This window comes from Hypomesus transpacificus, chromosome 17 (genome assembly GCF_021917145.1).
Source record: "Hypomesus transpacificus isolate Combined female chromosome 17, fHypTra1, whole genome shotgun sequence".
Lineage (NCBI taxonomy): Eukaryota > Metazoa > Chordata > Actinopteri > Osmeriformes > Osmeridae > Hypomesus > Hypomesus transpacificus.
Window position 1 is genome coordinate 9,508,471 of NC_061076.1, and position 26,601 is coordinate 9,535,071.

Sequence of the window (26,601 nt, forward strand, 5' to 3'; positions counted from 1 at the left end):
GGGTTTGACTGACTGTCTTATCCAATATGGATGCTCATTAAGTAAGTGTACATGTCAAATGGATATGAACATATCATCGATGGTGTGAATAAATAACTAAATTTAGATCAAGTTAATGCAGAACAAAACAAATGTTTATGATGAAAAAATACTTTAATTAAAATAATGCAATTTGATATGATCATTTACTGTCAAACTTGATTTTGATGTTGAGCTGCCACACAGAGCAGTAATAACATGCAGTGCATTCAATATTCCACAACAGGTTATGTAGAAACAAAAAAAATCCAACAGTGAACAAATATTATTTTTAAAAAAAGTGTCACAATGTGTAAAACATCATGATGCACAACAGACAGAACTGGCTGAGATGATTAGTAGTTGTATGGCATGAAAGACGTTGGTGCGTGTGTGTTATACATGGTAACCATGTCAGTGAGGCTCACATCTGCCTTATCCTTCATGTTCTTGGATGGAGAGAGTGGACGGGTCCATGGTTACCTGTATTAAGGGAAGTGGGGTGTTGGGAGATAGACAGGTAAACACAAGTTTAGCCATAATCTCACAGACACAAACACATAAGGGCATCTTGTTCTTTTATAGAGGGATAAGAGGCCAGCTTGTTAATGAGAGGGATCTTCCAGTTTGAGAATACTACATGACTCAGGGGCCTGGGAAAGATCTGGCCCTGATATGTGAGAAGCATCATGGGGCCAGAACCCATTTGACTAGGCTTCTTATCACTGGGTATGTATAGATGCTTTACATAAATCCATTGCTGCAGTCTGACAATGTGATGGATCACCAGAACATCAAAGGCTTCCATAGTGACACTTCTCCCAGTCACATGGACCTATTTAAAACACGTTGGGTCTGATATTGCAGGAACTTATACTGGAGTCAATGGAACACGTAAGTGTATATTGATATTGCACATACAACTAAAGTAGTATGCGTAGAAGCATGTATGAGCACACTCAGCAAGAGAGCTACAAACACACCGACCTTCTACTGCGACAGGAATCCAGGTCATCCTGGAGCACAGAGGCTCTCTTCTGGAGAAAGTTTACCTGTGGAAGACAGGAAGCACATAGCGAGCACATGAAATAGAGAGACATTTTCACGTGAACAACTAGGAGTTGGAACAATTGGAGTTGGGAAGAAATATTTTGAATCGTAAGGTCAGAGTAACTGGGTAGAAAAAGGGGGGTTAGCTCAGGATTGAGGAAGAAAATATTTTTTTCAGCTGGGGTCAGGCAAGTACGGGTTTGGGTTGGTGGATTACCAGGTTAGGACACAGGGATATTGGGGGAGTTTAGTGGGGCACATGTTAGGGACACTGGATTTGGAAGTACACAGTCTTCCAGGGGAGAGCAGTTCGTTTTGTTTGTTTCGCTGTGGTTGGAGACACAGGCTCATTTTCTATCCATCCAGTTTTTCATCCTCAAAAATAATGCATCGTAATGTGCAAAACCCAAGACATCCTCAATGAGAGGGGAGGCTGTTCTGGTCACGAATTACATCGTATAAACATATCGGATCACAGGACTGCGGTCACAGGCTGTAAAGGGATCTGGGTTGAGCTATTCGAAGCAGGCTGGGCATTGGTGCTGTTGAGAGGCTCCCCCTAACAAACACTGATGGGGCAGGCAGCCGACAAAGAAAAAGGCCTATTGTTCAGATTGAGAATGTTGGACTGCTGAAAGCCCCCCTCCACCAGTTTCATGTCAGACAAGGCCCTGCAAAATTATTATGAGCAGGCCCAGACCCCCGTTGATGTATTAATGTGGTTTCAAAGTATAATAGTGTTCCCCTCCCATACTTTTGTCTGTGGTCCCAAGAATCTGTGACATGCAGTTCAATGCAAACATGTGGGTTGAGTTTCTGGTGGTTTAGATCAATTTGTAGAAGGAGGGAAAGGAAAACATTTATGGGAGGAAGGTACAAACTTCAATTTTTATGATTCAAAATAACCAAAGAAAAAAAAAGGAAAGTTCAACTGGGACGGACTCTAACCAACAACTTGGCTGACTGGAAGTTACTTCTCACCTGAGACTTGAGAGAGGTGATGGTGTCTTCCAGTTCTTGACGTAGCTCAGCTGGCATTAACCCCTTAATCTTCAACTCACAGTCCTGACGCACTGCAGTCACCTGGGGGTGTAGAGAGAAGGTCTGATCAATTCACATTTGCAGATGACTGATACTCAAACAGCGCATAAAGCTGGGATAAAAAAAGGATGAAAAAGATAAACCTATCTTTCCAAGAGGCCAAATCCAAGAGTCCATTCAAAACATGTCTGTGTTCGCACACATAGGAGCAGCAGGATGCCAGTGGGCCTTACCTCTCCTCAGATAGCTTCACATCTCCACAGGGGGTCCACAAGATGTAACGCTCATCACATTGCCCCCTACTGGCCATCAGGGGTTCTACAGTGTGGGGTACCACAGCTAGAGCACTGGGTGGGAGCGGCTAAACAACGCCAGCAGCGGGTAAAACACATCAAACACAGAAACTCTCGCTACCTCAACAGGGAGGAGGAAGTCTGTCTGGGGCCAAATTACACTGTAGAAACCATAGTCTGATTACAAAGTTTAAAAAGTTGAGCTTGAAAAAAAGAGTCCTGACCACACGCACAGACTGGTGTTCACTGTGCACACACTGATTGTATAGTCTATGGGAGTCTTGGTCATTTGAAAAGACAGATTTGAGAAAATATTTAGTATTTTCAAAGGGTTATTAGAGCAAGAGCCTGCAACACCGGCCACTGTTAAGTCATGACCAACAGTCCAGTTACTGCCCTCCTCCTTTCACAAATTTCCCAGTTTCAAGATAAATGGGCAGGGGATGAGGGTACTGCTTTTCCTAAAATAATTTTCCTGTTGTGGATTTAGCTGATTGTTCTGGCTTTTAGTAATTAATCTTTCTGGGCACAATGAAAGGATTGGGAAGCACTTCAAAGTGTTAGAGTATAAATGATCTCTACACACTGGAGCTCCCCTTTTTTGTCCCAGCACAGTGTGCAGTAAATTAGGCCTCTGCCACGATGCCAAATTCTGTTCCCTGACTTCTCTACTTATTTAAAAATGGCAGAGCAATAATGTCAGACAGAAAGTCCATCAATTAACGTTTTTTTTCTCTGTGAAAAATTAAGTTTTAAGTAATTTGAGAGGATTCTTTTCAAACAAATGTGAAAAATGGCTTTGCAGTCTATAATTTAGGATTCCAAGGAGTTCAGAATAGAGGTGAAGACATGAGCACATTTGAAAACGTATTTCTATGTATAGACATGGCTACAGTCATAACAATTCAGTGGTCCAGACAAAACAGTTGACCACCTCAAACCGAAATTACAAACACCGGGTAAAAAAACACACATCCTTAAAGATGCTGAAAAGCAAATTTAATGATTTGCTTGTTAGTACATTATATACATGTGAAATGAGTTACTGAAAGTATGTGCAAAGCGCAAAAACTTTGTCGCACTGAAATGTGGAGTGAGACCGTTTCTCACCCGTTTTCAGCTCAGGTTTTGTAAAGGCGGGGGCAAAACCCAACCTATCTACGTCAGATCACAGACGGTTTATATAACCTGCATTCTGTTACTCAGCTGGTATGATGCAAAGACAAAGTAATTAACACATAAAACACTCAGGTCTGTTCTGATATCTGCAATTAATTTAGCTACTTGTTGCTGTTGTTGGTAAAATCAATACATTTGAAGGGGCGGAGCTTCAGTTCCTTCAGGCGACACGATTTTCTTATGATTTCAAAGCCTAATTTTAACATACTTGTCTGTGTTTCTTTTTCATTCTAATTTGGATGGGTAGTTAACAACACATTCTTCTGTGGTGTGCTTTACAGCATCTTTAATAAACGCTTTCAAAATCAAAACGTTCCCATTTCATTGCAGCATTCTTCTCATGTGTAGACTGTTAAGCAACAATTCATGGGATGTCTGCTCTGATTATCCTCAAAGTTATACACACAGTATCCAGTCTTCCTTTGGCCTAAAGTCTTGTATTATATGTAATGTATTGGAGCTAAATGTGGTGTATGATCTGAAAGATAGAGATGGAATCACCACAAGCATTTTCTTTTGGGTGGTAACTGTTTAAGCAACTACATTCAGGCAGATGGAGTGAAGGGGGCCTGGGAGGAGCCCCCCTTTGGTCGAGAGGAACAGTATTATAAAATAGCATTGTCTACCTAGCTCCCAGCCTAATGACTTCATAAGCAGCTGTGTTAGATTATTAAATGTGGGTGTGGAAAGGACTGAGAGAACTAAAATAAGTCTTTGCAAAATCTGCGGGTCGACTTTTTTGTAATACTGAAATACTTACATAATTAATGTAAAAAATAAAATGTTATTAGTTTGAAGACCAGTCTATGGATGCACTGGTCAGCCTTAACAAAGCAGAGGCTGTCTTTGAAACATAAGCTTTGATTTTTACACTCTACACTGTTGTATGTATCAACAACACTGTCATGGTCTACTGTGTTATGTATGTTTATGGATTCAGCTTACAGACAACTGCCACTTTACAGTAGGTCAGAGAGTGCCTATTGAACCCAGTAACCCCTCATGGCCATACTGTACCTATGCACAGATACAAAATAAAAACGAACCAGAAACATTAAAAAAACTAAAAAAACTAAACATGCATGCCTTTTCTACACACTTTCATTTCTGCGTCTTCCAGACAGTTTTCATATCTCTTTCCACATCTCTTTCTCCCTGCATTTTTATTTGTACTGTAAAGCCCTTCAAGTCCTAAAAGAGACTGCTTACCAATTAGACAATGTTTGGAGATGTTTTGAAGGTGCTCACTGATGAAAAACCTCACTGCCAGGTTTTAGTCATTGACAGATTCCGAATGATGAGGGAGGGAGGGAGTAAAGAAAAAGAAAAGTGCAAGTATTCTCCAAAGCTTTTGGTCATCTGCGAAAAGGAGGAACAAATCAGAACTTCTGGGAAGTCGGCTTCATCCCCCTTCTAGGCCTCTTCCTTTTTTGGGCCTGTTTCTGATGAAGCCCGCTTCTCCATACTGAAGACGAAGAAGAGCAGGATCTTTTTTTTTCTTCCATCCTCTCAAACAATCTCATCTATATATAGTCTTTAGATTATGCTGGTGGTTTCACTTTTCCTGCTGCTTGATACTGTGACACATGGGTGTTTTTGACAGCTGCCAGCAGAAAAATACAAGGCCTTGACACTTTGAACGTTCAAATGAAGTTTGGCGATGTCGCCAGGAAGCTTGATGTATGCTAATGAAGCAGGAGGTGGGGGGGGGGGGGGGGGGGGGGGGGGGGGTTGTGCTGCGGGAAGATTCCAAAGTGACAAAAACCTTTGACAGATACAAGGGGGTACATCAAAAACAATGCCACTCACAAAGTTTCCATCGCCACATCTATGAGTTTGCACTCGCAGTTCATCAAGGAGCGGTTTGAACTCAAAAACGCTTCACTGAGGAGGAATATACAAAGTGCTTCACAGAACTGCACAACTCAATGAGGCAGGACGGATTAGAACTAGGAACAGATCTCAAATTCTGAGAAAAGGGATGGGTTAGCTCAGCTGTTGCTGATCGATTGTGAAACTACAAGAAACTATGCTGGGGACAGAAGAGATTGACGGCTGCAGAACTAGTCCTCCTTCATTTAGGTCCGCACAGTACACAGTACACCTTAAACACCAATCTGTTTATATGATACGCTTCTAGGATACTGTCATGGTATTAATTTGAACTTCATGAAGCACTACTTCATGACTCATGTTATAATGTATTGAAAAGGCCTGTGGTCCTAAACTTTTGTACTTCCTGAGAGTCTGAACCTTACAATGAGAAGCTGATCTGCCATTTTAGAGGTACGGAGCCTGCTAGGGCCCTGGAACAAACAGTCAGCCAACATCTGTGTGAAGTCTGGGCAAAAAGCTGTTATGGTGTGTGAAGGCTCGGATTACAAAGACACATCTTGGCAGATAAACTAGGGCAATATCAATGCGAGGAAGGAGAGAGAATCTGTCGCAAATTAATAAGTTTATATACACACAAAAAGTCCTGCAAACACACAAACACAAACTCCAGTAGAGCGTGAGGCCTGACCTTAGGTGAGCGATGAGAGAGAAAGCTAGGCTAGTATGTGGGTTTATGAGGTGGAAGAAGATATGTTCCTCACAGGCAGCCTCTATCCTCTATTCCTTATGAAAAGCAGCCTACCACTATCACCAGAAAGCAGTAAAGGCCCAAACTTGTCTCGCACACACACTAGCATGTAAACAACGTGATGGAGCAAAATTCTAAAGTCCGATGGCAGAAAGTACCATTATTACTCACCCACGTTTTCCAAGTATGATAGTGTTCTCCTAATACATGCTATTCCTAATTGTGTTTAGAAAAACTCTATAAGTTGAGGTATGGAATTCAAGGTGGCACAATTATGAGAGTCTGAATCACTGCAGTGTTGATTCAGGATACGACTTTGGGATGAACTTTGAAGAGGTCAGTGGCTGACAGCCCACTAAAACACCAACCCCTCCTGTAGATTTATGCAGCCTAGACCTGGGGGATCCTCACAGGGGTGTAAGAAGTATGTGTCAATGGTCAGTGGTCTGGTCTGGGGACGACAACGACAAAGAGTCTGTCTCTGGTGTACATACCAAGCTCCAGAATGCACAGACACAACCTGGTCATTACTCTTTTCTTCTGTGTGTGTCAAGGTCATGGAAATTCCTGATTACACGGCAGACCAGGGAAGTGTGTGTATGTAGGGTTTTCTTCTGAACCTCAGTGGCTGTGGTATTCCTGGCCCCCAGCACTGGCTCTTGAAGCCGGATCTCAAGGAATTTGGGAAATGTTCAAGGGTGTATATCTCTCTGACTCTATCTAAACTAAGGAGTAGGGGTGAATAAGAAAAGGGGGAGGGAGAAGGAGAGAAGAGAGAGAGGGAAGTAGAGAAGGTGTACTGTCCCTACCCACCTGGAGGGTGTGATGGGAATTGGTCATGGACTTGAGTTTGGAGGTCTGTGAGACACTGTGTGTGCATGTGTGTGTGTAAGGGGAGGGTAAGCAGAGAGAGAGAAGGTATGAGAGAAACTCAAAGTGGGGAGGTGAGGAGAGGTAAGGTGTGAGAAGGAGAGAAGAAAGTGGATGAATAATGTTGGTAGGGGTCAGGACTTGATGGATACAAGGGTACTGGGAGGGATCATGTTTTGGGAGGATAGGGTGATTGTGGTGTAGACTGTGGGGTGGAGCTGAAAGACAGAAAGAGAGACTAAGAGTGTGGAAAGGGGGGATGGGTAAAGGGGGGCGGATGGGCAAGGGGGGGCGTGAAGAGAGTGGGGATGGGGTGAGGAAGGTGGAATGTGTGTGTGTGTGTGTGGGGGGGGGGAGCAATGGTTACCTGTTCCTGATTCTCGAGTTCTTTGTTAAGTAGCTTCTTCTCTGAGGCATGCAGCTGTCTCTGCAGACTCTCCACCTTCTCCTGCAGAGCCTGGAGGGAGAACGAGAGAGGGGGGAACATGGAAGGAGAGAGAGAGATAATGAGAAAGAGACAGAGGGAGAGAGAGGGTTAGAGCAATAGATATAGAAATGCACAGACACAGAGAAGGAGAGGAGGCTCAAAGGTAAAGATGAGAAATGGAGAGAGAATGACAAGAGAACAAGAGAAAATGAGAGAAAGACAGACAGAGGGAGAAAGAGAGAGAAATAGTGAAATGCAGTGTTAGATTAGCTGAGTTAAAAGGCTAATCATAAATCGTGACAGTAATTACTGGAAAGCTGTGCTCATTACAGAAAGTAATTTCAGAGAAGGACAGATAGAGACTTACACAGGGAATAAGCTTTCTGTCTAGGGGTTTAAAAGTCAGACACACTCTGTCTTCACACTTAAATACTAATGCCACCTACACCTTTTATGTATAGGTGATTCATTTGATAATATCCATACTGTTGTATAACATCAGTTATTTCCTCAACGGGCACCGAAGTCTCAAAGTGTGTGTGAGATCTAGAGTATGTAGAAAAGAGTCAAAAGGGTACAGGAGTTTTCCCCTCATTCTGTCTCTGTAACTGATAGCAGTGGAAAGAAAGGCACAGTTCCTGTATGTGACTTAGAACCAGATGTCCAACACACACACACGGACGCACACACGCCAGCTTCGATTAGTCCTCACGAAAGGCAGAACACACACATCATGCAAATAACATGTGTGCATGCACACACACACACACAATCCCTGGTAATCATCAATACATAAGAAGTTCCCTCCAGTGTGTGAGAGTAAATAGTGCAAGTGTTCCCTCCTATTTCCAGGGAAACACAGTTCAGGAGGTTACCATGACCACTGTGCTCTTCACGTTCAAGTCCAGTTCCTGGATAGTGAAGCATCCAGTCCACAAAAAAACAAATACGTCTGTAAAACAGATCTGAAATAATATATCCTGTAGAGTTAAAAGTAAACACATTTTGAATTTGTTTGATTAAATAATTAGATTTTTGGGATGCATGAGACATCAGCAAGTATTAAGCCTGACTGACTCTGCTTTCAAATTGTTTGCTGTTGACGATCTATGGCTTTTCTTCAAAACAGACCTTACCGTCCCTTACTGGCTAAATATTGGACTGAAATCATCTAATAAAACCAGTTGTTGGCTGAATGTCCTGGCCTATGGTTATGAGCCTCTTGATGATATTAATCAGTGTGTTTTCTCTCTAGCTCAGTTGTCTGGATCCAAGCCACCCCATAGTCCAACTTTGTTATTCACCATCCTACTCCTTTCCTTTAGTTTCATCATGCGAGGTTGTTCCATGCTGAGACAGAACAGCTCTGTGGATCCGGTCTGGAAAGCCCTTCAGAGGTTTTTGCTGTGTGCTGCCAACAAAATGCACACTCGTGACTCATATCGCCCCCTGTAAAGTAGGATTACTCAGGGTGTGAAAACGTGCATGCAAACAGATGACCCCGTCCTAACCTTAACGTCAACTCTCTGGGGTCTCCCAGGCACACCTCCAGGGTAGTGGGGGGGCTTCAGAAGGAAGGTTCCAGGAAAAAGGGCTGGATGGCGGGATGGTCTTCTAATGTGGTTCCCTTATCTGATCACTGAGAGACCACTGAGTCACCACTTCAGCAGCATTCAAAAGGATGTCTCAGTGGAACTACTGTGTATAAATGAGAGCCCTCCAGGTTTAGAGTCACTGCTTGTCATTGCATTCATTACCCCTCTCAGACAGACGCCCCGCCCAAATTTGGCCAGGGCCTTCATGGACCATTCTGATAGAAGTAGGTCTAGATAATCTAGAAATTGTGGAATAGGAACATATTTCCAGTCCACTTAACCTACAAGTTACATCTGAGTGAAATGACGTGAGATCAAAGTAAACAGATATGTCCTTGCCTGGGCATGCTAACCCCATCCTTCAATAGCACCTTGTAACATTGTACTGTACATTTCCGAAATCTTGTTTTGCACTTAAATACACACACATCTCGATATCTAACTGTTTCTAGAGACAATGGTGGTCCTGCCTACAAACTACTTCCATACAAACCCTTCAACCAGAGCTGAAGGACCACAAGGGGCAGCGTTAGAGTGGATAACCCCTGGATATAGCATCTCGGTGAGCATCCATCTCCAGCCTTAGCCCCTCTCTTGGAGCTTAGAGGAATAGGATCTAGGTCAAGCGGCTGATCCTCCAACGATAAAGCCCATTCTCATTCCAACAGATCTGAGCAGGGGTCCTGGCAAGGATTCCTACTGATCCCTGATCCCAGACACACCCTGGACACCGCATGTTTTCTCCCCTACTTTGAAGGGTTTGTCGTCCCAGGTGGCCCAGCTGTGATTTATATTTCTCTCTTTATATATTGTTCTATCTATCCATCACTCTCCTTCCCTTAATGCATCTTTCTTGTTCTCACATATGTATGGACGCATGTAGACATACCTTATGCACATGCACATACACGCATCCACACAGACCCATACAGTCGCACACACACACATACACACACACACACTCTGGAAGCGAGTGTGTGATTTTCTATGGAAGATCCTCTAAACAGGGTCCAGATGGGGAGGGTGATATGGTCTTTATCATGCCTGCAGAGTGGGATAAATCAATAGAGCAGAAAGAGGTGTAGGCATGCATTGATATTGAAGTTCAAGTTCTAAAAGGTGAGTGTATTACTAAATTAAACAAGTGTGCATAGCGTACACACACACAGACAAACACACACAGCGGTGCGAGACCTGAGTCATCTTTCCTGGGTGGTCCTTCAGCAAAGATAAGGCAAGAATGTTTCCCTCGGGTGAAGTAAAAGAAACAGAGAAATAGAGAGAGAAAAAAGGAGAGCGTGAGGGAGGATGAAAAAGGCCCGGGGTCCCTTTAAACTCCAGGCCATGTTTTGTTAGCCGAGGCAGGCAGCGCTCCTCTTCATGTGGAAGCTGCTTTTATTTGCAGTATGCTGTCAGAAGATTCTCCCAGACACAGATTAAAGAGATCCTCTAATGACACTGAGGCAGGACAGCTTCAGACAGGAGAAAACCTCTGCCTGCAGCGCCTCCAGCACTGCCTGCACACACACAGAATGTACTACACACACACATAATGTACTTCTACACGCACACACACACACACACACACAGTATGTGCGTGCACACACACAGAATGTACTTCTACACACACACGTACAACTACACAGTTTGAGTAGGAATACTATACAGGTGTGTGTTTCTGTTTGATTCTTGTCCAAATGATGTATCCTTGTCATTGTACAGGACAGTCGGCAGAATGAACAAACACACCCTCTAGTGTGTGTTTAGGTGCCATGCTGATGATGGACAGTAAGGGGCTTTCCTGTTATCCATACATGGTCTACAGTCCAGTTCCTGTAATGTATTTAAGCAATAAGCCCCAAGAGGCCGTGGTTTACGCTGATTTTAGAACAGGTAATGGGAGTTATTAGGCACGACGCGAAGCGGAGTGCCGAAAACCCCCTTACCTGTTCTAAAATCAGCGTAAACCACGGACTCGTGGGGCTTATTGCTTTTCTAAAACTGTTACTACAAATATTTGATATGGTTTCATCAATAAAAACAATTAGAAACAAAATAGTTTAATAATAAACCGTCATTCTTCCGCTACTACAAAGTATAGTTCCTACATAAATCGTTGCAACGCAACAGCCAGATGGACATCTTTGCCGTCTTTTTCAATTTGAAATATTCGATGCGCAGTAATATGGAATGCTAAAGAATGTTATGAGGACAACCTGTGAGGTTATGCTGGATTTTATAACGGCATGGAATGCAATATAACCAATCACAATCAAGGATGGGAACAACCAGTTTTAGAAGTGTGTTTCTCACACAGCATCCAGGAATGTTATGTCCTTCCACTTCCTCTGATACAAGGATCAAACACTGCTGGGAATCTACCCACAGACGGAAAACTCGTCAGTCAGCTAACACCACACAGACACATATATCTATATATAGATACACAGACATCTTATCCCTACAACCCTCCACTCCCCAAAATCACACACACACACACGCACACACACACACGTGATTGAAACAGCTCTTTGCCTGTGCAGCAGAAGGTACTGCAGCAGAAGGTACTCTCACCCACCTGCTCTTGATCCCGTACTGCCAGTCCTTCCCACAGGCAAAGTCATCTTTTCAACCAGCACAAGAACCAATGCATACGTAACTACAGTCCAGCCTACTGCTGTTGCTTGATCTCAGTACAGCAGTGTAGGAGGAGTGTGTGTCTTTTTCACTGTATAACAATACAGCAGTCAGTGTTGTATTGTGTGTGTGTGTGTGTGTGAGAGATGTCACACAGAGGATGTGACTGCAGGACCTTCACATTGTGTCAACGACACGCTACTGATACAGTAACAGATACCGAGGCCACAAGAAGAGGTGTGTGTGTGTGGTGTGAGGTATGTGTGTGTGTGTCAGGGAGAGCAGGCGAGGGGAGAGACAGAGACAGGAAGTGTTGCTGTGGGGAGCAGGAACAGTGATGCTGATCAAAGCCAGGCTGGGTGACACCATGGGCGGGGTTCCATTGTTTATTCACCAGCCACCTCTCCCCCCTTGGCAGGCCGAGGTGTGTGTGAGTGTGTGTGTGTGTGTGTGTGTGGGGAGGGGGGGGGAAGACACAGAAAGGGTGACACACAGTGTCAGAAAGGAATGACAGCAGGATAAAGAGAGAGAGAACGAGTTAGAGTGAGAAATCCCAAGGGAGGGAAAACATGGACTTGAGTTCTGTCAGATCTGGCAGCTGCAGAGTTGACACTGGCACAGATACACACAAACAGATACATACACACGCACACACACACATACACACACATACAGATACAACTCTGCACCCCAACCTTTTTAAAAAGCCAACCTTCCCTACTTCCCTAAACCCTGGATGGAGCGGAGATCACCTAAAGTAGAGAAAATATCAAAGGAAGACCAGGAGAGGAGATTTCCAATTCTTGGTGTCTTGGCGATGGGGCTGTTCCCTCATACCCCCTCCCAGCAACATGTGGGGACTGTGGGTTGTGACACGTTCTCTTTTCCACCAACATGCAACTGGTTTTGTTTCGGTTTGCGCACGTAATGTTGGACCGGGCCTTATGACCAAAAAGTAATTAGTGCAGAACCCCAAAGTTGGTTCCAATCAGGAACCAAAAATTTGCAGGTTGTCCTTGACCTGAAGTGCAACCCGACATAAGTGGGCGTGTCATATTCTACAGGTGGGTAGGAGAGGATGGAGAAGGCAACAATGGAGGTGTCAAGCGAGAAATTGTCTGCCGACAAAACCCAATGCTTTGTGACGATTAAGTCATCACCTGAGTTTCAGGGAAAGCTAGAAAGTGGCACAAGAAAGAGTAAGCTGTTTGCCAAACTTGTTGAAGATTGACAAATGCTGGGGTCACTCGGACACAAGAACAAATAATAAACTAACTCCCCCAAAAACACCCACCGTTGATGATGCATCCTTGATTACTACAGTACCGGTCCAAATGGAGTGGAAACATGGGCTGGTTCTCTAGATAGCACCAAAGTTCCAAGAACCATGAACAGAACCAGTAAAAAAGCACTTACTTTGGTGGAAAAGGGGTATCTTGTCATCAGTGTGTGCTTCATCTATGGTGCGTTAATACATGTGTGTATGTAGGCTGTGTATGAGTTTGTGTATGTGTTTGCCTGTATTAGTAGGACACAGGACAGTTCCAGTGCCAAATCTAATTTACATGCTACTTCAGTACGACCGATATAATAGGACGGCTTAAAAAATCACACACACAAACACACCTTGCTGAGACAGGACAAGTAGCCTGATGACGAGCTTATTACTTTTTTCTACATTGTTTTACCCTGTGTATAAAGTAGGTGTAGGACAGCCAAAACTAAGTTGGTTATTTGGACCAAACCAGTCGACCCTTAAGCCTAGCAGGTCTAATCCCCCTGTCTTCCCATGGAGCATCCTCTGGGGCCACGTCCGCCAGTTTCAAAAGCTTCAAAGCTTTTGATGTGTGATATTCAAACTAACAGGGGGTTATGCAAAAGTGGCATGATAGGATTCCTGCCCAATCTTGCCCACACACAGCCTCGGTCACTGACCGAGGCCGCACACACGTTTACACACACGTTTAAACACACGTTTACACACACGTTTACACACATTCAATCACACACACAAATTCAATCACACATACACACAGTCCCTAGCTACATTCCTTTGTTTTGTTTTCAGAAGGTCAAAAGAAGAGACTACCTGGGACTTTTTAAAGCTGTCTAGAAGCGGTTTAACACAGACGGCCGGCAGAACAAGGGACATCTGATATTGTCTAGTATTCACAACAACTGTTTTGGGATTATTACATTCAAATGGCGTAGATAACATTGATGTTATTTTCTTCTCTCTCATTGTCTGAAGACCCTCTGCTTTCATAAGCTGCCTTTGAAGTGAGCGGCATGGAAACAATGTCGGCCAGCGACACGCTTCCAACCACAGGCCAAACCTTCGCTAGCCTGCTCTCCCCCTCTCCTCAGTTCAGTCTCTTTCTTCTTTTCTGCCTTCTGTTTCCTGTCCGCCCCCCCCTTTTCTTCTTCCTCTACCCTTTTTTTCCCTCCCCATTTGCCATTTCCCCCCCCCCTCTTTCTTTCTTTTCTCTCTCTGATCACGTCCCCCCTCGCCGCCCCCCCTTCTGTCTTGTGGCTGGACTTTAATCAACAAGTCATCATTTAATTGGAGGCTCATTAGAGAGCTGTTACCACTGGAGGATGGTGATAATGAGGACACCAGCTAAATAACAGAAAGAGAGGGGGAAAGAAAGGGGGTTCACCTTCCATCGGAGGTAAATGAGATTCTAACAGGACATGGAGTCTAGTCTGTAGGTTAAAAGAAAATCCTGTATGGCCCATGGCAGACACAACATACACTACATACCCTGCCACTGTGTAACAGATGTGGTCCCTGGACTAAGCTGTACAGAGGTGTGTTACATTCATTCATGATTCATGACAGAAGGACAACTGATTGGAAAAGTAATGTAGCTCGTACAGAAGATGAGTCTGGAGATGGTCTTTTGTCACTCTTGACAAACAAGTTAGATTTTTCAATTTGTAGTATTTTCCTGACTTCCTTTCTCTGATGTATTGCCGTCATTGATTGTGCCGCACAATCCTCTCCCCCCCGTATCCAAGAAATGAACCATCTGAAAGAGAAGATTGAAAACAGTCTCCTAGACCTCGACATGGACCATTTAGTCTCAATCCGCAACACCTCCCTGACCAAATTCCTGAACAAGTGAAACAAAAAGGTGCAAAGTGCATGGAGCAGGATGGAAAGAAGTAAAGAGACGGAGTAGAAATAACTTCAAAGGTTGGAAGAAAGGGTAAAGAGGAGGGTTGTCTGGCGAGCTAAATAATTTAGCAGACAGGCTGAGTTAGGAGCATAGCCCAGACGCGAGACACTTGAAGACAGTTGCTGTGAAAAGATAGAGAAGTCGAGTGCGACTGCGGGGGTGAGCTAGAGGTTGTAAACCCATCATGAAAAGGGACACCACTGTGACCCTGTTTAAAGCACTGACAAAAGAAAAGACGACCCGTGTCCAGTTTACGAAAGTGTTGCCCAGACAGGGAAGGCATGTCTGGGGTGTAGGGTTTAGTGCAGCTCCCCTCCCTGTGTGGAGACAGACAAGATCGACTAGTTCATTGTACTGCAGAACGGGCCCTGACTAATGTTTTTTTGTCAAACACTGCAAAAACTGTACATCTAACTGAGTGTGATAATCTCACGTTTTAAAATCTAGTTGGACTTGTTTCTAGTAGAAATGGCTTATCTAATGACTTAATTTAAGCAAATGACACTGCGTGAACCCATGGTCTCTTAAAACCAATTTACATAGCTTCTGACTATAGTACATTACATAGCCTCCATACCACTGTACACTAGCCTCCTAACCTTGGTGGTTGACAACTGTACATTAGCCTCCTAACCTTGGTGTTTGACAACTGTACACTAGCCTCCTAACCTTGGTGGTTGACTACTGTACACTAGCCTCCTAACCTTGGTGGTTGACAACTGTACACTAGCCTCCTAACCTTGGTGGTTGACTACTGTACATTAACCTCCTAACCTTAGTGGTTGACTAACAAGCTATGGTAACACTTTACAATAAGGGTGCATTAATTAGCATTCGTTAATGCATTAACTAATGCATGAATCATCATCAGTTAATACATAACTCAGAAAGTACTTAATGATGCACTGATCATGAACACATAATTTGGTAATAGGGAGTCACATATGATTTACTATTAATTAAATCTGGAATCATGTATCAATTCCTATTGACATTAACGCATTAACTGATAGGTGAGTTAACTACTTTAGTTAATCGTGCAAACTATAACTGTTAACTGTGTGAACTAAAACCCTGAGTTAACAGGGTAAACTAATGGTAATACCTTAATTCATGTGTTAATTACTACAATGGCGGCATTCATGGATTGAGACGGTACTTAATCATTTGTTAATAATAATGTGCCTCCTCAGGTGAAGTCATAACATGAGAGATACATTCACTAATCATTAACTACAATCTACCCAGACGCTCCCATGTTACCCCGCTCATCTCTCTCCACTGGCTACCCATCAACGCCCGTATCAGATTCAAGACCCTGGTACTGACCTTCCGAGCAGTGAACGGGACTGCACCCGACTACATCAAGTCTCTCCTGCAACCTTACACCCCCACCCGTCACCTACGGTCTTCCTCAGACAACCGCCTGGTGGTCCCACCGCTCAAGACTGCCCGGTCCCAACACAAGCTCTTCTCCTGCCTGGCCCCCCAATGGTGGAACCAGCTCCCCACCTCCATCAGAGACACCGACTGTCTCCCCACCTTCAAGAAAAGGCTCAAGACACACTTGTTCCGGGAGTACAACGGCACTTAGGAATGCTTGGCTAGACCTGTTGCTAGTTTCCTCCAGGATCACAATGACTCTTATTGAGTGACTTGTTGCTCTTGTAGGTTAGTTATAACGAAGTTAAGTCTTGTACTCACTGTGAAATATGTTACTATTGATTGTTCTTCCACAGCTACAGTCCTGCACTTTTTGTGGTTCATGTTGTTTTAATTTGTAAACTTGTATAACTGCATGCTCTTATGGGTCTTCCCTTTTGGCACTTGTTTAGTTTTCCATAATGTATGCTTGATGTTTTGGCTGCTTGCAATGTTTGGGACTACCTCGTTGTTATGATCAGTGACCTATGCTCTTTTGTAAAGCTCTCTCTTGGAAGTCGCTTTGGATAAAAGCGTCTGCTAAATGCATAAATGTAAATGTAACTAATTATTCACTCAACAAATACTTAAGGCCGATTTACACTTCTGCGTCTCCGTTAACGGACAGACGCACGGACGGAGTCGGACGGAGTCGGACCGATTGGTTGAATTTATACTACTTCGACGGCTCTGCGTGCTGAAAGCAATTCACCGCCAGAACAGTAGATGGCTCTGCACTGCGATGCTAGCTAGGTTATCGAAAAGTCGGAGCAAATTTACAAATGAACCGTTTCATCAATAAAATAATCAAATTTTCAGCAACTACACTGCCCATTTCTCGTTACATTTTAATTCAGATGCTGATTTACATGTACTGTTTAGCTGAAATACGAATTGTAAAAACTTACTACAATGGCGGTCAAAGGATTCTGTTTTCTTGTTGGTCATGGCAACCCCGCCCCCACCCCTGACGCAAGCGGTTCTTAATACGGACCAATCACAGCCAAGGGGTATTCGTAAAATGACGGACGGATAGTCAGGAAAATCAGGAGGTGCACGCAGAGCTCTGCGAGGGGCTCGGAGAGGACACGCAGAGGGCGTTTCTTGACGGAGAGGGCGTTCCCCGTGTGCATGTGCGTAAAAACGCAGAAGTATAAATCGGCCTTTACGTTTTTTTCAGAGACAACATTTAAATAAACTCTATTATGAGTTGGAATCCTGCATTACAGTCAAAATGACTTTTTGACGAATGGATGACTACCATGCCGTTTGCAAAACGTTTTATTTCACTCGACCAACACATGCAAGGCCACCTTTCTAAGAAGAAGTCCACTCGAAGTATCGATCAGATCTTCCGTAGAAAATGCCTGGTTGCAACAGATCCTTGATTCTGGACCGATTCATGACGGTGAACTCCTATGTTAACTTTGGTCCGTGTATGTGAGTTTAATTCCTTATATCATTATAACGGAACACGTTCTAATACAAAAAAGCTCCAAGTTTAACGCCATGTTGCCCTTTTGCATTTGTCTGTAATAAAATTTATTTGAAACATGAAATGACCCTTCTTCAGAAATGAAATTTTTTATTAAGTTTAAGTGCCTGAATGTTTGTTTGGATTTCAGAGTTCTTAAATGAATGTAGTATAACTAACACATGTATCTGGATATATTTAAGATACAGTATTTCATGCAGAAAGAGAAGGTGCAGTTAGGTGTTGAAACGTATTTGACTTTGTATGGTACTTGAATGTTGCATCCCAAAGGAACAGAGAAAAGTACACCATGTGTGTGCTAGTTAGTTGTGCAACCACTCACTAACAGCTAAGGCAGCTAAGGCTGTGTGGAGTGAAACCTATACACAATGGGAGCTCTCCTGCAACAGGATTGGTGACCACTAGTCTAAGGAATAAAAAGGTCAATATCCTTGAGTGACCCAGTGAGAGCCCCAACCTATATCCAATGAAAGATGTGTGGCATGTCTTGAAGATTGCTCTCCATCAAAACTACCCATGCAACTTGACACAGCTTTTGTATTATTAATAGTGCAACTTATTTTTTACACTTAAAAGTAACCATTCAATTAGTGGAGTATGGTGTGTAGATGACTGGGGGGAAATTTGAATGCATGAAACTCTGTGTCAGTGACAAACTACAGGGAGGAGGTCAAGCGCCTGGCGGCATGCATAAACTGTGTCTGAGCAGGGTACACAGGATCATCAGTGCATAAGAACCTCACATGCACAAGCTGTGTCTGAGCAGGGTGCACAGGATCATCAGTACATAAGAACCTCACATGCTGCTATCCCTGCATTTCAGTTGCACATTCCATTTTCCTCTGCACATTTAGAATTGCCATGATGTATATATTTTTACAGTTGTGTGAAAGAAGTTCAATGGAATGTTGAATCTATAAGCACTATCAGTTAGCTAACAATTTACAGCAACACCACCACACTAAGGGGCCAATAAAATTGATTGATGTGATCTTATAATATTACTAATACAAATATAAATGGAAAAACACGACTAAGCCTACAGCATTTTGACATTAGTTTATTTAGCCTGTAGATATCAGTAGGCCCTAAAAAAGTAAATGCATTGAGTGAAGTTGGAAGGGCGAACTCCTAAGTCAATAAAGATTAATTGGCAAGTTTATAAACGTGAATACCCTAAAATGTAACTGATAGATAACCCATATTAGGCTAATCGAGTTAGATGGGGGAAACTTTTACTTTGAAGGAACAGGTAGTGCTGACGACACATTCGCCCAATGACAGGCATTTCACACTTACCTCCACCCACGTGAGAAAAATCCAAATATGAAGTTGTTTTAAGGTTTGTGTTTAAAAAACGAGAAAACTAAATAACACGTCAAAATTCGTTTTTCCGTTATTGCAAAAAAACTAACTCACAAAGTTTTTCAATCCGTGTACCCTTCGTTCTTTCATTTTTCCGTTTCAAAACCAAATCTGAAAAACCGAAAAACAAACTTGTTTTTTGGGTTTTCTGTTTTAAAACCAGAACGGAAAACAGGGAAAAAGAACAACAGAAATCACTAGTTCTGTAGCGGTTTTTGTGTTTCAAAACCAAAACTGAAAAACAGGAAAATGAAGTTTTTGATTGTTTCGTTATTGTAATATTTTGATCGTGGAATTCTGGTGGAAATGTGCAGGCGCATCTAGTGCACAGTTCAAGATGGCTGCAAGCTTCATTGTTTTTCGGGGGATTTCCTGCATGTACAGGCACAGGTAAAACTCCTTTCCATGGTCGACCCTCACCTGGCCCCACTTCCCATTGTTGTTGACTACTACACATCTGGAACAAATGTGTATGTTAATATAACATGTCCAATTGGTGCAACAGACATACACAAATCCATTAAATGCATTAGACTCAATGATATACAATGCATAGACCAGACATACTGAAGATACATTTAATTTGCAAAACACAATTTCAAATTCACTAATTCAGTGCTTGATAGGGAGCGCTAAAAAGCATGTTTTAAATGGAGCGTTGATTCTAAGCATGTCTGGCTTGGTAGCTGGCCAATGCCTAAAAGGGTGCCTAATTGCGGAGAGGGGTACTGTGTGTAAGTGATGTCCGCAGACACCCCCTGTGGATAAAGGGTAATGTGAGTTTAGATATAGTGACATGGAGGAGAAAGGGGAATAGGTGAGATTCTCTGCAGTGCTGAAGCATGTGATGACAGGTAAGGAGGGCTAAAATGTCCTACAAAGCAGAAATGGGGTGAGTGATAGCTGTCAATCATCCCTATGAGCTCCTTTGTTAGGCGAAAAAATATTACTTTTGCTTTGCATAGTATAGTACTCACCTGTACACTTCATCATAAATAATCAAATTATTTTTAATGGGCATGGTTGCACACAATTCTGGCCACGTGGGTGGCCGGAAACATGCAAATGTTTTCATTTTGGTCCATGTGTTTCATATGGCCCATGAATTCGGCATGTTAGGGGATGGGATTAAGATTACAACACCCTTTTTAAATAGAAGAGGAATATGCTTAACGCTGATTCGTCGGTCCTTTAGTGCATGCATATTTAATGACACAATTTAATTTTTTTTTAATTATATAAATTTGCCAAATTTAGGCTGCTTACATGTTGTTTTCAGCAGCATGTAGTCGTGAATAGGATAGGACTTTGGTGATTTGGGCGAAAAAAGTTCCACGCATTGCATTTATGGGGAAAACCAAACTTGAAGTGAATTTATATGCCTTGATTTTCTGTTTTCCCTTTGCCCTTTTGGTTTTGAAACAGAAAAACCGCTACAGAACTGGTAATTTCTGTTGTTCATTTTCCCTGTTTTTCCGTTCTGGTTTTAAAACAGAAAAACAAAAAAACAAGTTTGTTTTTCGGTTTTTCCGATTTGGTTTTGAAACGGAAAAATGAAAGAACAAAGGGTACACAGATTTTTTTCGTATTCATCTGTGTTCCGTTATAATGATATAAGGAATTAAACTCACGTACACGGACCAGCTTCCCCTAAAATATCAAAAAATGTATGGTAAAATATTTACTATAGTGTTAAAATTTTAAATGTGTTAGAACACGTTCATCTCGAAGACGAATTAGTTCAGAATCAGCTGCGTATAGTAGCAGGTCGACTAACTAATTTCCTTCTCATACATTCCCGTAGCGTCACAGTGCATTTCCCTGTTGAAGCCCAGCTTCAATGGACATCATGAGGCTTCTCTGAAGAGATTTTTCAGTGTTTCAAAACAATACGCTCATTGGATAAATGCTGCGATTATGTCCCGCCCTGGACGCTCAGCGTCTCTGGGGGTGAATGGAGGAGTGGGCTGGCCTGGACGCTGGGCTTCTGTGTGATGATTGGAGGGTGTGTCAAAAGACTGCATCTCCTTTTGATTGACAGCTATTTTGTACTATAAAAAGTCGCCGAACCTACGGAGGGTTTAATTCAGTCCCGTCGCAGATTTTCTTTCTGTAGTAGAGACAAACTGCTGCAACCTATTTCTGTTTTTTTGCTTGGCAAAATTGCTAGCCACATTCATTTTAGTATATACTGTTTTTGATCATTTCGATAATCACCTCAGCGTCTCTACTAGATAGGTTAGAGCCTGTCAGCTGGCTGACTAGCTAGCTAGTATAGGTCTAACTATAATGGGTAAAAAGCATTGTTAAGTTTGTATGAGTGAGGTCAGTCAGCTCCACGTAGTTTGCCTTCACCATTCAAATGCTTAATTATTCTCTGTTAGCTTTCACCATTTTCAAGTTGATGTATAATGCTGAGCTTAGGCGATAGTGGAAAGTTAACATTCGAAGATAGAAGTTCACCGTCATGAATCGGTCCAGAATCCAGGATCTGGACTACTGCAACTCGCTGCTCGCCGGTCTCCCATCATGCGCAACCCGCCCTCTTCAGAGAATTCAGAATGCAGCGGCCCGTCTGGTCTACAATCTACCCAGACGCTCCCACGTTACCCCGCTCCTCATCTCCCTCCACTGGCTACCCATAACGGCCCGCATCAGATTCAAGACCCTGGTACTAACCTTCCGAGCAGTGAACGGGACTGCGCCCGACTACATCAAGTCTCTCCTGCAGCCTTACACCCCCACCCGCCACCTACGGTCTTCTTCAGACAACCGCCTGGTGGTCCCACCTCTCAAGACCGCCCGGTCCCAGCACAAGCTCTTCTCCTGCCTGGCACCCCAGTGGTGGAATCAACTCCCCACCTCCATCAGAGACACGGACTGTCTCTCCACCTTCAAGAGAAGGCTCAAGACGCACTTGTTCCGGGAGTACAATGGTACTTAGGAATGGTTTGCTGAACCCAACGCTAGTTTCCTCAAGGTTCACAATGACTCTTGCTTAGACTGTTGCTCTTGTTGGTTAGTGGTAGCTGATTTAAACTGTTGTATTCTTTTTTTTTAGTTAATCCTATTTTTATTGCTTTCCTACAGGTACACCTGCACTTAGAGATTAATGTTGTGTAATTTTAACTTGTTTAACTACATGCTCTTATGGTTTCTTCCCTTTAGCACTATTTTTTGGTTGTTCACAATATGTACTTCTTGTTTTTGACTACCCGCAATGCTGTGGGGCTATCTTGTTGTTATTATCAGTGACCTATGCACTTTGTGAAGCTCTCTCTTGGAAGTCGCTTTGGATAAAAGCGTCTGCTAAATGAATAAATGTAAATGTAAATGTAAATCTGTTGCAGCCAGACATTTTCTACGGAAGATCTGGTCGATATTTCAAGTGGACTTATTCTTAGAAAGGTGGCCTTGCATGTGTTGTTCGAGTGAAATAAAACGTTTTGCAAACGGCATGGTAGTCATCAATTCGTCAAAAAGTTATTTTGACTGTAATGCACAGTAAGTATTTGTTGAGTGAATAATTTGTAAATGATTAGTGAATGTAACTCGTGTTATGACTTTACTTTAAAGTCTCGGTGTAATCCTGGACTCAGATTTGAATTTCAACTCCCACATTAATAAAGTGACCAAAACTGCTTTTTTTCACTCTTTCACTTTTCGCTGGTCTTCCCCAAAAAAACACTGAAAGACTACAGCTCATTCAAAATTCTGCAGCTAGATTATTAACCAAAACTAAAAGGAGAGAACACATTAGTCCTGTCCTAGCTACTTTACACTGGCTCCCTGTTACCTTCAGAATTGACTTTAAGGTCCTATTCCTCACATACAAAGCTCTACACGGACAAGGACCTAGCTACATTGCTAACTCTCTTATAAACTACACACCAGCTAGAACACTGCGATCATCAAATGCAGGCCTATTAGAGGTCGCTGGAAGCAGCCATAAGAAGATTGGTGATGCTGCCTTTGCCAATTATGCCCCAAAACTATGGAACAAATTACCCATAAATATCAGAGAAGCAAATACGCTAGACATTTTTAAAAGACAGCTTAAAACCTACCTTTTTACCAAAGCATTTAACTAATTTTTATCTCAGAAGGGCCTTACAACTGGTAGTAGTTATATTATTGTTTTTATGGATTTGCTTTGTATTCCCGCAAAGATTGCGGCTTGTGTTTGACTTGCACTATTATGTGTTACATTTTATAAATTTTGTTGAGTTATTGTATTTTTTTATTCTGTAGCTTTTATTATTATTATTATTATTATGTTACTTTATTTTAGTTTATTTTAATTGAGAAACCACAAAGACTGTGCAAGAGTGCATGTGTTTTGTTAGAGGGTTGGAAACTGCAAGTGCAGCTCGGATCTAAGACGGATTCGAGAGACCGCAGATAGAGTGCGGCTTGTCTGGGTTTTTATATGTGTGGAAACTGCAAGTGGCAGCTCGGATCTAAGACGGATTCGAGAGACCACAAAGACTGTGCAAGAGTGCATGTGTTTTGTTATAGGGTTGGAAACTGCAAGTGCAGCTCGGATCTAAGACGGATTCGAGAGACCGCAGATAGAGTGCGGCTTGTCTGGGTTGTTATATGTGTGGAAACTGCAAGTGGCAGCTCGGATCTAAGACGGATTCGAGAGACCGCAGATAGAGTGCGGCTTGTCTGGTTTGTTATATGTTTGAAAACTGCACGAGGCAGCTCGGATCCAAGACGGATTCGAGAGACCGCAGATAGAGTGCGGCTTGTCTGGGTTGTTATGTGTGTGGAAACTGCAAGTGGCAGCTCGGATCTAAGACAGATTCGAGAGACCGCAGATAGAGTGCGGCTTGTCTGGTTTGTTATATGTTTGGAAACTGCACGAGGCAGCTCGGATCCAAGACGGATTCGAGAGACCGCAGATAGAGTGCGGCTTGTCTGGGTTGTTATATGTGTGGAAACTGCACGAGGCAGCTCGGATCCAAGACTGATTCGAGAGACCGCAGATAGAGTGTGGCTAGTCTGGTTTGTTATATGTTTGAGAGCTATTACTGTTATCACTTGTATTATTGTTTTTGTTGATTTTATGTGAAGCACCTTGAGCTGCAATTCCTGTATGAAATGTGCTATATAAAAAAAAGTCTTACTAACTTACTTGAGGAGGCACATTACTATTAACAAATTATTAATTACCGTCTCAATCCATGGATACCGCCATTGTAGTAATTAACACATGAATTACCCTGTTAACTCAGGGTTTTGGTTCACACAGTTAACTAACAGTCATAGTTTGCACGATTAACTAAAGTAGTTAACTCACCTATCAGTTAATGTGTTAATGTCAATAGGAATTGATACATGATTCCATATTTAACTATTAGTAAATCATATGTGACTCCCTATTACCAAATGATGTGTTCATGATCAGTGCATCATTAAGTACTTTCTGAGTTATGTATTAACTGATGATGATTCATGCATTAGTTAATGCATTAATGAATGCTAATTAATGCACCCTTATTGTAAAGTGTTACCCAAGCTATTGCCTTTTCACCTTGGTGTTTGAGATGGCATGTTTGGTCATGGTCCTCCTCTCCTGATCCCAGTGTGCCAAAGCCTCCTCCAGCTGTCTCTCCAGCTCTTGACGACGTCTCAGACCCTCCTCCTTGGCAGCACACGCCGACGTCTGGAGCTCCGCGATCCACTAGAAAGAGAGGGAGGGAGAGAGAGATGGGGTGGTGACACAGTGTACTGTAACTACTCTATGTGACTGACAAACTGATGTAGGTGAGCATAAAATGTGAGCCTTGGGAAGCTCATGGGAGCTATATGGCTAGAGGTCGTATATGGCGTTAATTCAGTCCTGGGTGTTGCGATGCACAGTGAAGAAGCAGCACTGAGAGCTTCCCTACCCTTGTTACATTTGTTCTGCTTCTCTTTGGCTTCAATGAACGTGTTTGCTGTAAGTGTGAAGTCCAAAAACAGGAGTTTTGATGATAATGCAAGCTAGTGTAAGAGTGGGTGGAAAACAACATTCAACATTAACATCAAAAACGGATGCAAAATAAAAACCCTCCCTCCCTTTCTCCCTGAACACTCTGCTATGACATGCCTAGTCTCATTAGCTTTCAAAGACAATACAGGTGACCAAGGTTCAACTGTCATCCAGTTGGCCTACAAAACACTACCTCATCTATTTCCTCAGTGATGCTTGTTTTCCAAGAAGGGAGAAATCCTAACAGAGAGAGAAAAGTTAGTGAGAAAGGGAGTGAAACACTTTTTAAAAAGCAGTGACGTTGTGTTGGTGAACTCATCGAATACACCAAGATGAAAAATGAGCTGTGAAATCCTCCAGTCAAAAATTAACATTCTATTTAAGCCGTAGCTGGGAAAATGTGTAGGAGAGGAAGGAAAATAGAACAAGGAAGGGAAGAGATCGGGACAGAAGAAGGAGGAGAGGGAGAGAGAGACAGGCTAGACAGATAATTGTTTGCTGTGCATAAACTCTAACTAAACAGCAGCCTAACTGGAATCCCCTCATTGTGTAGGAGTACTGGGTGACCACAGAGGGAGACAGGGAGAGACAGAGGAGGTGGAGGATTAGGGGGGGTTAGCCACATGAAAGCAACAAATGGCTCCGTTATTATGGGAACATCATTTCCCGGCATAATTATTATTGAGCAATATGGATTCCTCTCTGCATCTCTACTGGCCTCAGGCGATAGAGGCCGTTGACTTTCTTGTTCACCCTGTACCTCCTCACTCTCCCACCTTTTTTCCCTGAAAGCTAGATCTTCCTTAGACTATAATTGGACAAGGAGCTTTAATTTGACAGCCTGCCATCACCCCCTTAAAGCTTGCAACATTTGCCCTTCTGTGAGCTGAGGAGAGCAACAGTGGTAGTCAGGGGACTGGTTGACACGATGGTTAAAATAACGCCACGCAGTCAACATTCATCTATAAATTAGAGCTGTCAAACAAGTAAAATATTTAATCGCGATTAATCGCATTTATGTCATAGTAAACTCGCGATTGAACGCAATTAATCGCACATTTTCTAAATATCCCTTGATTTCTTTTTCATCCATTCTTTTTTCAAATTTTAATGCTCTTATCGACATGGAAAAGTGGTTCGAATTGCTTCGTGCAAATGTTTTTTTTAAAATTGAATACAACATTGCAATCGCCTGGCTTTGACGAGCGGGCGGAGAATTCGCATTAGCTGTGTGCTTGGCCATCAAAATTGTATTTTAGACTCCACGACGTGCTGCGATGATAGCTCAGTTCACAACGACAGAACACACTGATCACTTTGGTCTTGTCAATGGAACCATTTGGCAACCTTTTAAAAGTAAACTTTCCATTCTGAATCTTATTGGCATCCATTTCGGCATCTGGCGCTGGCAATCAACTCAAAACGTAACGTTAGCCTACTACCAGAGAATGTCTAATATCCGT

At 42.7% G+C, this 26,601-nt stretch overlaps 1 protein-coding gene across 8 annotated transcripts in view; it reads right to left on the bottom strand.

Moving 5' to 3' along the window:
• cep112 (centrosomal protein 112) overlaps nt 1-26,601 on the bottom strand; it is a 206,211-nt gene that overhangs the window by 9,152 nt on the left and 170,458 nt on the right. For 7 of the 8 annotated variants that reach the window (XM_047037685.1, XM_047037687.1, XM_047037690.1 and 4 more), the window contains 5 exons: nt 24,698-24,847; nt 7,403-7,492; nt 2,050-2,151; nt 1,006-1,070; nt 135-501 (listed from right to left, as the gene is read on the bottom strand). In XM_047037685.1, the coding sequence (XP_046893641.1) occupies nt 498-501; nt 1,006-1,070; nt 2,050-2,151; nt 7,403-7,492; nt 24,698-24,847 (411 nt within the window). In that variant the 3' untranslated portion in view covers nt 135-497. Of the gene's footprint in view, nt 1-134; nt 502-1,005; nt 1,071-2,049; nt 2,152-7,402; nt 7,493-24,697; nt 24,848-26,601 lie in introns of those variants that run through there. The other variant, XR_006957363.1, reaches the window with a different exon arrangement.